This window comes from Thermobia domestica, chromosome 10 (assembly GCF_964235325.1).
Source record: "Thermobia domestica chromosome 10, izTheDome1.hap1.1, whole genome shotgun sequence".
Classification (NCBI taxonomy): Eukaryota; Metazoa; Arthropoda; class Insecta; order Zygentoma; family Lepismatidae; genus Thermobia; species Thermobia domestica.
The window spans coordinates 32462533-32475451 of record NC_137463.1 but is presented as its reverse complement, the minus strand read 5'-3'; the positions used below and the strand labels follow the sequence as shown (position 1 = coordinate 32475451).

At 37.2% G+C, this 12919-nt stretch overlaps 1 protein-coding gene across 1 annotated transcript in view; it reads left to right on the top strand.

Moving 5' to 3' along the window:
* The first annotated feature begins 3805 nt into the window (after positions 1-3805).
* The window catches only part of PAN3 (Poly(A) specific ribonuclease subunit PAN3), a 59281-nt gene continuing 50167 nt past the window's right edge, over positions 3806-12919 (top strand). The window contains exon 1 of the mRNA XM_081727951.1: positions 3806-4201. Coding sequence (XP_081584077.1) covers positions 3985-4201 — 217 coding nt within the window. The 5' untranslated portion in view covers positions 3806-3984. The remainder of the gene's footprint in view (positions 4202-12919) is intronic.

Below are 12919 nucleotides of genomic sequence, written 5' to 3'. Positions count from 1 at the left end.
GTGCCTACCCGGCCTACCCGCTAAAGCCGCCATTGAAGACAAGCGCCCTGAATTTATAAATTCGGAAGAACATTGACACTACATCCAAACGTGTTTCCGAAGACGCTCTAAACTGCACAAGCCTGTCCACTAACAAAGAAACCAAAACAGCTCCTTTCATGACTACCAATTGATTGTTATAAGGAGTTATGCATTAAAGCTTATATTTATTTATTTATTTTTTTTAAATTTTAACCCAGCGAGTCGGGTAACCAGTGCTAGTGTAGAGATAATCATTTCCAACCGTAAACGATTCTGAGATCTAAGCAGGGTGCGAATTACCGGGGGGGATGAGGGGGATTTTCCCCCTCAATCACATTTTGTTCCCCCCCAAAGAAGTCAGCTGAAGTATCCCCACCGGGGATGCTCGCTTTCCCCCTCAAACTATGCTTAGTATAACTCCAAATTTCACTGATTTTTGTTATTTCTTGTAAATTTAATCTTCTAGCTGTATTTCGAAATGATCGATGTAAACTGTTCAGTTTTGGTCATTTCTACTTACCACCTAATTACCCACTATTTTCAACGTTGTTCAGTAGAACTATATTATTATGACTACGGTTGTTCCTTGCAACTGTACCATCGTACCCTTCAGTTCGTCATCGTTTGTGAATTTGAATGTACTAATTGCGTATAACAAAGCCACATATAGATTTATAAATGTTCTTAGCGGTTGGCCAAGAAGAAGTAAACAAATAGCTTCTTCTACCATAGTTGGCGAAGTTCGGATATGTCATATTCATCCGCTATATCTGTATCGATTATCATCTTATTTTAATTTTTGTTATAACATGTTATTTCATTTTCCAGTGTACTCTTTGTTAGCAGATGGTCTTCATTCCCTAGTAGGTTGTGTGTATGCAACTCAAAAGTTGCATTTAATTTGTGATAATTAGCATAGTAATCACTGCTTTTACAGTTTACGGAAATGAACTTTTGAAACTGTACTCAAAATCTGAGATATAGGTATTCTCTCGTAAGTATATGTTAACGTACACGCTGGGGGATACGCTCCTAGTGAGCAGACATGTTAATGAAGGTGATTTTTAGGTGAATAAGCGAATAATTCAAGATTTGTTTCAGCATTTGTTAATACGACTGGTTCTCCGTGTCATTGTCCGTGTCGCTATAAGCATTTCAACTGGAGCGGGTTTTTTAAAAGTTAACCCTTCATTTTTCCATCTTTTCGTTGTACAGTTTGCTGTCCACGCAATTAATGTTGTCTGAAAAACTTCAGTGTAATGTTTTACTTTATTTGAATAACGTAGCCCATAGTGAATCAACTCACCTTCAACCTAACAGTAAAGTAATTTTTAAGTGTTGACTTTCCGTGCCCATCACGGAATCGATATTTGGAGAAAAAAAAGTCGTGATGAGCACAGCTTTAGCGGGAAGTAGAAGCACAAGCTCGAAATTTGAATTGAGAGATTTTGAATATTTGGCCTTCGATTTGACCTTGATGTGAGAAATCGGGACCAGCAACAATCCATTTATTTGATAGGCTAATATCTAGATTTTCCTAAAAAAAAAAAAAAAAAAAAAAGTCCCGTTTAACTGATAATTTTAGTGGTTTTCACAAGACTGAAGTAGGTTTCTTTTCGCAACCTGTATGTATTAATGCAAAGTGGAAGCTTTCAATATGAGTGGAAAAATTAACATATGCTTGTGATCATGGCTATCGCTCGAGCCGAATTATTAACTAAATAAATCTTAGTGAGCTACGGGGACAAGAGTGAGTACAACATTAAAACACGTTCAGAAAGGTTTAGTGGGGTGTGTGTATGTCACACAATATATATGTGCATAGTTATTGTTGGTAGATTTATTAAATTAATAAATCTCTTATTTATTACAGATGCCACACACACACACACACACACACACACACACACACACATATATATATATATATATATATATATATATATATATATATATATATATATATATATATATATATATATATATGGGGGTAAGGCATTTATTGTCTCATTTTGAAATTTGAACCTTCAGACTATGTCCTTTGGCCTAACTTTATCCCCCCCAATATAGGTTACCTAATTCGCACACTGGATCTAAGACTTGAGCGAATCAATGTTACTCATGAGATTCGTGAAATTTCTCGTCTCGAAAATGAGACGATAATCTTATGTTTCTTGTTTCGTCTTGAATTTAAAAAAGTACTTCTCATCTCATGGGCAAGGCAACACTACCTGGCCTATACATAGGATATAAAACTAATTTTCTACAGAATGTATTACGTCACTCGTAAAAATAAAGATCAATCTTAATTGAATAGTCCTCGTATAACGAGCCAATGACGTTTATGGTATAGGCCCTATACATACATTTAAGTTACAGTTCTTGGCTCAATATCCACTGCATCATTACAAATACGAAATATGTAAGTTAATTCAATGACTTTGAAGAGAGAGAGAGAGAGATTGAGGATTGGAGATTTCTTATTAGTGAAAGCCACTTATTTTGACTGGAGAAACATGCTCCTTGCACCCTTTACAAGTCATGGGGAGGGAACTGTAGCACCGAGTTTCCTCGTGGCAATATAGCCACCGTACATGCCTTCGATAGGAGACTTAGATTCCATTCCCGATGGACGCTCATGTAGTTTAGATCCCACGTTAAGCTATAGGTCTACGTCTTACATAGCCTCAGTGCTGAGAGGTACACTAAACTCAAAATCAAATATGCAACTCTAACTGCAATATAGTTTCTCCTGAAACATAATTTGCCTTATGCAGAGTCATTTTGACATATGATTAGCGTCATACTAAAGGCCTGAATACTGCAGGAATCATATGTTAGTCGAACTCTTTAGTATGGCACTAATCACGCGTCAAAACGATTCTGCATAAGGTCTTACGAATCTCTTTCTTATCGTCTTTATGACTGTCTGCTTTTCTCTTTCTCTCCATCTTTCACAAATACTTCGTAAGCTTTTCGTTCCGCCCTGCGGCGTACACAGAAATTTGTCTAGGGGTTCAAGCTACCAAGTCAATATGATTTCAACGGTTTGTAAACATATTTTAATATGGTAAAGGTTTATTTTGCCTATCTTGCTCAAGGAGGTTAAAACTCCAAACTCCCTTGCATACGTCACTGGTTCCGTCCAGTTGTTCCCAATTCTTCCCACTATTCGTGCACCTTTCATTTTTCATTATCGTATTGTGTCCACATTTCTGTCCCACAGGAATCGAAATGAATCTACTCAGTTTTATGTATTGTATATGAAATAATAGCATAACACAATTATATATCACATTATTATTATTATTATTATTATTATTATTATTATTATTATTATTATTATTATTATTATTATTATTATTATTATTATTATTATTATTATTGTCTGGTTTGGTTTGTGAAAAGCTAGTCCCTTATTTCAGACTTTTACTTATCTTACAGAGTGATGAAGTTTTAAGATACTGTATATAGCTTCGTGGAAACATTGTGAACAAGTTAAAATACAAAAAAAGTTAAAATTAATTTTAGGTGGTGTCAATACTGACCTCGGTATCAAGCTTTTTAAATTGATATAGCTGATATCATAATAAGTGTTTATTGTTCTAAACTCATAATAGATATATTTTTGCTTTACTCTGTTATCTGTACATCTTTTATTACTGTAGATTCCGAAATATTCGTAAAATAAAAGTGAAAAAGAGTGGCTAAAGAACGCTTGTCGCTTGTCATTTTGCACTAAAACTTTCCGTAGATGGCCCTGCAATAAGGGATGCGCACGCATCAATAAAACAAGAAAGCAGAGTCGGTTTGGTTTTGGAAGTGCAGGAGTTGGTTGTTTATCGAAAATTATTTTTATTAACATGAGCAAAAGTACAGTATTTTTGTGTGTCAAATGAAATCAAACATAAGTTTACGTTTTCTACTCATTTGCTCTGCAGAAAACGAAGGCTTTAGTGAGAAATGGACAATTTATCTGGTGGGATTAGAAAGCCAGTTGTGGCTGTGAATTGTAGGGGAAATTTCTTGGGCACAGCTGGAGGACCTATTACAAGTGCGGGAACATGTTACCATGGTGATGACAGTCAACTTCTGCAAGGGTCTCGAAGTATTAACAATGTTATACTGCCAGGAAATATCTCCTTTCCAGAAAATAGGGGGAAAACACCCGATGCTACATGTAAGAATTAGCCATTTGATTCTTAGTATAGAATCACCATAATCATTAGTCTGAGTGCCTTACGCATTGTCTTTATGTAATAGCATGATTGTTCATGTAAAAAGGTATTTATGCGTGGGTTAAGTTACGTAGTCAAACAGATTTTTATAACATAGGCTTTGTTTCTGCGGCCATGAACCTCCTGGTACTTTGAACTATAGTTGCACTGTTATACGCTTTGTCTATAATGACTTGATGTCTGAAGCACTGATACAGCTGTGCTTTGTATGTTGAGGCAATATTGCATAATTATCTACTTACAATATTTTATAATAAATAATCTGCCTTTTATTACTGCCTTTTGCATCTGGCAGTATAATGTCTTTTTCCATGTTTTTAGTCTTATGAGATTCTGACACCGATCAATTCACCGTTGTTGGTATATACTTTATACATCACTTGATTTTGTATCAGAGCACCGAAGAGTTATTTACTTTTCGTATTTTTTTCTTTCATTTTTACACTGATGGAATATTGAGCAACGAGTACGGTAGTTGTAACTACCTAAGATACTAGCATGTATGGTATCTGCCAACTCATATTCAACGTTTGATGTTAAATATACGAGCCTACTTTGCTGAAAGCTCTTGTCATTCAATAATGATTTACATACGAAATTTCACTGATTATCTCAATGTTACATTTGAAAATTCTGTTGGCAGTAAGCTGCTTCGTGAATATAGGACAGATGACAGCTGTCATTGAAATAACAAATCATGTAAGTTGCCACAATGTGAAAACCAAAGTTTTTCGTGAAGTAAGTCGTATTTTTTACTTTATCATGAGACATTACACTATTTTTCTTTAACGTTCCACGATTATTCACCCTGGCTGAGGGAGATGGTGATAATGATAAATAAAATGGCGGAATGAAGAAAACCCATGCTCTGGTGTCTGTCCACCGCGAAGACAACTTGGTGCGGTCTAGGACCGAACCAGGGACCCCACGCCCAATTGGTGAGCTTCTCGCCACTGACTCAATGTGGGTCCCTTGAGCTGTGTTGATTGACATTCAGTTTTAATTTATAGTGTTGCCGTGTGAGAGGCAGCTGCTAGAGAATTACCGGAATTCCATCAATACATGAAAGTCAGAGTTCGTTTAAACCATTCTCAATAATCTATTCAGCATATTCAACTAGCTTGATTTATACGGTACTGTACTAGTCCTTACCTCAGTTCGTGTGTATTATGATACTTCACCGAAATTGCTGTAGTGTTTATGTAATTTTTTTTATAAATATGGATTCGAGTTAAACATTTCTAGATCATCTCGTAATGTGATCTTTATTTGTGATAGTGGAATAAAGGGATAAGTGGTGGCTCAGTGGTAGAACACTCAACTTCATGTGCATGGGGTCCTTGGTTCGATCCCAGCTCGCGCCAAATAAGCTTTGTTGTGGACAAACACCGTGTGCGTGGGTTTGCTTGGGGCTCTCCCGTTTCTTCTCACTTTCTTCATTATTATTTCATTCATTTCTCATCATCACAGTCTATTTTAGCCTAGCTGGCATAACCATGGGACGTAAAACTTAAGAGATTTCATTTCATAGAGGGATAAATTTCTTAACATAGTTGGGAGGATTGGGGATTAGATAATAGAGGCTGACTGACAGCATACACGCTCAGTTGTTCGTAGCTCGCTCTAGTAACTTGTTGCAGTAAAAAGAAAATATACCGTGATGTTGTTTTACAGGGTCTAAAATTGCTAAGGTGCTACTTTCTACAATACACACATAATTAGTTTGCTATTTGTGATGAAAAGGCATGTTAATGGACGAGTTCTCAAGTTTTTTATGATATATTCTTCCATTATCTCTGTATAAAATCTTTCATGTGAGTAAATTTTGCAGTTTTTTGTTGTCCTAATGTGGAAATAGTTTCCATTTAATTAAATACCGTACTACCTTACATTTTTGCACACATTTATCAGGAGAATATTAAAACCCCAACCATCTGGAGCTTGATGTATATACTCTTCATTTATTTCACAGTTCCAATGCAATCTTTCTGCCCTCTACAATTACATTATTCAGTAAATTTGCTCTTGTAGACTGCTAAAGTATTAACATACAGAAAATTGAGATGATATTGAATAGGTAAATGGTAGCATCGTGAAAAACTAAACTTGACACATGATTGTAAATTTTCTTGGACTAATCTTGGTAATGTTTGTGATAATGTAGAAGTAGGGTAATTCGTATGTATGTTTTGGTTGAGTGTTCTGCACAGAGGTAGGTTATAGTCCACCTATTTCGTTGTTAGTAGGACCATCAAGACAATAGAGTAGGCTAGTTCTTTTTCTGAATAGTTCAGATTAGTATGTGGGATGCTGGAAATTAAGAATTAGCAGCGGAATAAACTGAGGATTAGGAGTAGGGATACAACGTAATAGACTGAGGATTAGGAGTAGGGATACAACATAATAGACTGAGAATTAGGAGTAGGGATATAACATAATAGACTGAGAATTAGGAGTAGGGATACAACATAATAGACTGAGAATTAAGAGTAGAGATGAAACGTAATGGACTGAGAGTTAGGAGATAGGATACAACATACTTAAGAACTGATTAACTAGGGCTACATCACACATATTCATTTGCATATAAAACAGTCTGAGACTTCCGTGGTGCTAAAAGGTCAGATTCTTGATAGAGATGCTGTCCTGCCATTTTTCTGCTTTGATCAAGAATAAAATATGGGAATATTATACGGTCTGTAGTCGGTTCCAAACCATTTCTTGCAAGTTGTAAATTACTGTAAAGCGAAAACATTACAAACTAATAAGAAAAACGATTTGTAAGTGCAGGTACTGTTACTTTTAATTCGTCATATTTTTATGATGCCTACAGCTGAAACAATATTAATTTTAATGAATTATATATAAGTATTTCGGGACAATTACTTTTTTAAATTTTTTTGAACGGTCCTGAGCACTATGGCGTAGGCTGTATATGTCTTTTATATACGATTCTGAATTTGTTATATTTTCAGCTAGAATGGGCCAGTAAATCAGTAGAACAGAGGTTGAATGACCTTTACTTTACCTTGTTCAAAATGATACATGGAATACTGAAGTGAAGGACTCTTATTAAGGATCAGCAATACTTCGCAGGGGATGGGAACAAAAAAGAGTTCGTTTACAACTTGCAAAGTATTTTTTTATTATTATTATTCACAATAATTCGTACAAAATGTTGCATTATACGTATGAGGGGAAAATCTTTTGCACCTTCTGATTTAATGCCACATTACAAACCATGAATGAAAAGCAAGATATACAAAATATTCTTCGCACCTTTGTCTTTTTTTCCACATAATCACAACATCTGCTGATTATCCTCTCGTCATATTTACCACGTAGTTATCCCTTCTGGTACGGTATTGATTCACTTGTCCCACCGCGCCAGAAGTTTCTCGATGCCCACTGCGTAGAAGGCGGCCGTCTGATCACGGGATCAAGACGAACAACGTTCTGCACTTCGTTATTGTTTATGAACTTCTGTCCTTCCCGGAACTTCTTCAATGGACAAAAAATAATCACTGAAGGTAAAGTCTGGACTGTAAGATGGATACAGCATAATCTTCCATCCCCTAAGAGTAAAGTTTGGCAATTGTTTTCGTCCCCATTTGTGGTTTTGCGTCGTCATAGAGGAAAACCACATCGTTAAAGTCATGCATTTCCTGACGTCCATTGCAAACTTCTTGCACCGCTACTGAATACTTACCCTTGCATACTGCGTTAATTTCTCTGTGGCTTTCTGTGCTCTTGTCCTTTGCACCATAAAAAATGATTAACACTTCGCTGCTGATATGGCGTGGATGTCCTGAGTACTCCGGCCATTATTGGCAACTGTTAACAGTGCCGTGCGCTGGAAGAAGTCAGAAGCTATACTGAGACCGTTCCAAGAAAAGCCTACCGAATCGATATCTCTATTTTGTATTAAAATTTATTACAAATAGAGCAAGGACTTATCGATTTTCCTTCATTGATTGGTATATTTGATTTTAGTGTCTTTCAGCACCGAGGCTGTATGAGACAAGGACCTACTGATTAACGTGGAATCCGAACCACATGAACTCCCACCGGGAATCAAACCCTGGCCTCCCACGCTAAAGGCGCGTACGCTAACCGTTTACCCAGAGGGAGCTCCGATTTTCCTTAGTATGTGTATATGAAGGTAAAGTTCTGTCGCTTGTTCACCCACCACCTTCGAACATCGATATGTCACCTAATACGTACCTAAAGATCAAAAATAGTACCAATCAGCATCGACGATCTTCTGCCAACGTTCTGAAAGGGCGTAGTTTCCATCGCGGTATAACTTTGTGGGCCGTGAAGCGAAGAAGGTATCAAGTACATTTTGCACCTCTACTAGGGATTTGAACTGGCGTCCTACAAGGTGATTGTCCAAGAAATGGAACAGGTGATAATCGGACGTCCTTGGAGTATGGCGGATGCAATAGTGTTTCCCATCTAAGGCATAGAAAGGTGTCTCGGGACATCTTAGCTACGTGGGGATTAGCGTTGTCCTGTAACAGGAGTGCTGGACAGTTTTAAGTTTTTTCTTGAACATTGTTCAACTACTGACAGTACACAGTTGCATTGATGCTCTGACCAGCTTATAGCAGTTCCCGATGCACGATACCGTGAGCAGTCCACCAAATACATAGGAGGACCTTGTTCTGGTGCAGTGCTGGTTTCGGCTGTTTTGGAATCAGTTCATGGGATGCTAACCAATGATGACGGCGCCGTGGAGCTTCTCATCACATGTCAGCAACCTGTCCAGGAATGGTTTCTTCCTCAGACGAGACAGCAACGAAACACAGGTGTCTGCTCGCGTTGCCTTCTGGCCCTAAATCAAATCATGTGGGATCTATCGACCCAACTTGTAGTGCTTCCCAAGTTGATGGAGGTGCTGCCGAATGGTATCTCCACTCATATTGACTTGTAGTCCCAGTTCCTCGCATGTCTGGCCACTGTTCGCCTCAATTGCTGCCTGAAGATCTCAGGGTTTGAAAAAACCTGGGTGTTTTTTTTTAAAAAAAGCCTGTGCCCATATGGGTTTTTTCGGGTTTGTTATTTTTTCGAAATATTTCAATGTCTTTGGGGTAAAAGTGTTAAAATGTGATTTATATTTTAAGATTGTCATTGTCGCAGCTTGCAACAATTTTCTGTTCACTACTGTTTTGAAAAAATGGCCGCCATTTTGAAATTTTATATTGAATCGCCGAGAAAATCTATACAGCAAATTTAGAATGTCTCTTGCTTCTACCCTCAAAGTTTCAACTTAAAAAGTCCGAAAATTGCACCCTGTAGCGTGGATACACGCTAGTTGAAAAATGGCCGCCATTTTGAAATTTTACGTTGGATCACCGCCAAAATACATATAGAGCTAATTTAGTGTCTTGTGCTTCTACTCTGAAAATGTGTTTTTAAAAGACCGAAAATCGCGCTTTGTAGCGTGGATACCCGCTATATTGAAAAAAAAGCCGCCATTTTGAAATTTTAAGTTGGTATGCCGCCAGAATCTATGCAGGAAATTTAATGTATCTCGTGCTTGTACCCTGTAATATGTGTGTCGTACACGCAGACAAACGAACAAATGTAGATCAAATCATTCCATTAGCTTCAGTAACGTTCGCCAAATACAGTATGAATACCAAATATATTAATTTAAAACAAAGATATTATTCATGTATTATAAAATAAATGTTTCAAAATATCTTATATGGCAAATATTCCATCGTAAAATAAGTGGTTTTATTGTTGAAGTCCACTTCCGATACTTTGCGCGTTCAATGACAGGAATTCCCCTAGCACTAATAAGACGGTTCTTTCTCGAAAATGAATTTGAAACAATTAACAAAGAAATAATTCCTATTTTATAAGGTAAATGTCTTAAATGAAATTAAATATTTTCCAGCTTAAAATAAATAGTTTTATTGTTGAAGTATTCACTTCCAATGCTTTGTGCGTTTCCCGAGCACTTTTTCATGATGGGTTTTCCCCGAAAATGCAACTTTCTTTACTGTACATCGACACTTCAACTAGTACGGAAGTTTAAATTCAGCACCTGAAATACTAGGGTTACATAGTCTTCGGAACTCCGAGCGTAAAGCTTCTTAAATTTGATAAGAATTTTTACGCTGTTGCTGGTGTTGATTCTCCAGAATGCTTATTTGAAGAGTAGCAGCTAATGACTGAACTAAACTGTTGTTGTTGGAAAACCAAATTTTACTGAAGATTACATGTGTTACCATCTATCTAATGTATGAAATAATACTATTAGCTTTACTAATGTATATATACATTTACTGGTCTTACGGCACCTATGACCTTATATTCGTCAAGTGTATGAGGGATAACGTTCCACTGCGTCGCCGAGCACACTATTCACGGAAAGTATTTCCTAAAATATAAAATTGCGTATTTTACTCCAAATAGGATATAAACATAATCTACACATTAATTTGTTCTTATAATTATCTCAAGCTAAGGTAAGCTTTTTTATTCATTCGGTGCATTCAGAACTTTATATAGATCTAACATTGAATGTTGTATACTCTAATATAAAATCATCTAATTCGCCCAAGGGAAGTCCAGAATCTGATAAAAGTCACTTTCAATGTGATCACCTTAGTTGTACCAATAATATACTACCAAAAACCCAGGTGGGCTTTAAAGTGGGTTTTTTCAGGTAGGTCCAACCCGAAAAAAAAGCGGTGAGTTTTCTCGGGCTGGGCCCATTTGGGCAAACCCTGGAAGATCTTCATTTTGTACATGTATTGGTCTTCGGTATGTGTTGCGTCTTCGAGTGTTTCGTCACCATCCTTAAACTTGTTAACTACCGCTGCACTGTCCGTGTAGCCGCGACACCCTCACCAAAGGCCTAGCATATCTTCCGCCCCACTGCAGCGGTGTTTGACCCCAGTTTGCACTTTTACAGCATACACGCCCTTATGACGCTCTGTGGAGGTCTCATGTTCACTGTCCTTACACAAGTTCACGGTGTAACTGAACTGCCACAACCAGGTAGTATGTTGGATATATACACACCAACAACTGAGTTTCGCATTATCTCTATTCGAATTCAACTGACGGTGTGAGGGCCAGTGGAACACAGACCTCCACAAAAAGCGACAGAACTTTCTTGGTTATATATATATATATATATATATATATATATATATATATATATATATATATATATATATATATATTAGTATGCAGGTGTGACATAACCAATATCTATATCTATCTATATCTATCTATATATATATATATATATATATATATATATATATATATATATATATATATACATATAGGGTGTTAATGAAGTATACCGACAAATTGTAAGAGGTGATTCCTGAAATCAAAACAAGGGAAAAACTTCATATGGATCTGTGGGGAAAAGTGCATAGTTTTCAGAGCCAGGGCTGTTCAAAGTCATCAAGAAGCTAAATTTCAGCACACGTTATTTCGAATTCGAGAAACCGTGAAGTAGCGGTCCATATCAGCTTAAAGTAAGACATATACACGCAATCCAAAATTGCATATTTTATCAGTGTGCACTAGTTGTGCAAGGGATTCTCTACAGGATATAATTACCAGACATGTTCTCAGCAAAATTCGAAGATATGCTCTGATTTCAATATGGACCCAAAGCAGGTAAAAGACAAGCCTTGACAAAAGTGAACGTGGAATGCTTCAGTGGCAAGCCGGAAGTGTTAAGGACCACCAGCTCCACGGTTCCTCGTGTTCGGAATAACACGTGCAGCGATGTAATTTCTTACGGTATGTTTCACTTTTCTTTTCACGTATCAGCGTAAAACAAAACATCACAACATGGGTTATTCCGAAAATGAAAGACCGTGCAGCTGGCCCCTATCACTTTCTACTTTCCGCGGAAGCATTCCGTACCCACTGTTGTCAACACTTGCCTTTTGCCTACTTTGAACCCACCTTGAAATCAGAGCATATCTGGGAATTCTGTTGAAAGCAGATCTGGAAATTATATCCTGTAGGGAATACCTTGAACATTCATTGCACAAATATGCATTTCGGATTGCGTGTGTATGACTTCCTTGACGCTAATATGAACCACTACTCTACGGTTTCTCAAATTCGTAATAACGCGTACTGAAATTTAGCTTCTCAGCTATTTTCGCCCTATTTTTTTTTTTTTTTTTTTCAGTTTTTCCTCTTCACTATTCAAGATCATATATTCCATGTAGCAAGTCTGCTTTTGTCTGGCTCATTCATCCTTCTCCCAGGCTCATTTTTCCACTATAATTGTAGTGTAAATAATTTGTAGTTCACTGTGTGGCAATGTCATATTTTCGAGTTTGTTGTTGAAGATTAGTGTCCCTTTTGAGCACCGTGGCTATGCGACACGTGGATCTACAACTATAGGTGGGATCCGAACCACGTACCGTAATGCGTTGAAAACTCTCCCACCGGGAGTCGAATCCAGGATCACATGTATTCCAGTCACTAGACCAACAGGGAAAGCTTCTGTTTTCAGTTGTTATATCCAGTATTAATTTCACATCATGAAGTCAAATGGCGCTAGGTCTGGTTAGTACTTGGATGGGTATCCCTCCTCATTGGTTTAGTGGCTAGCTAGTGTATCTTTAGTGCACGTGGTCTCAAGGTTTGATTCTTGGTAGGAG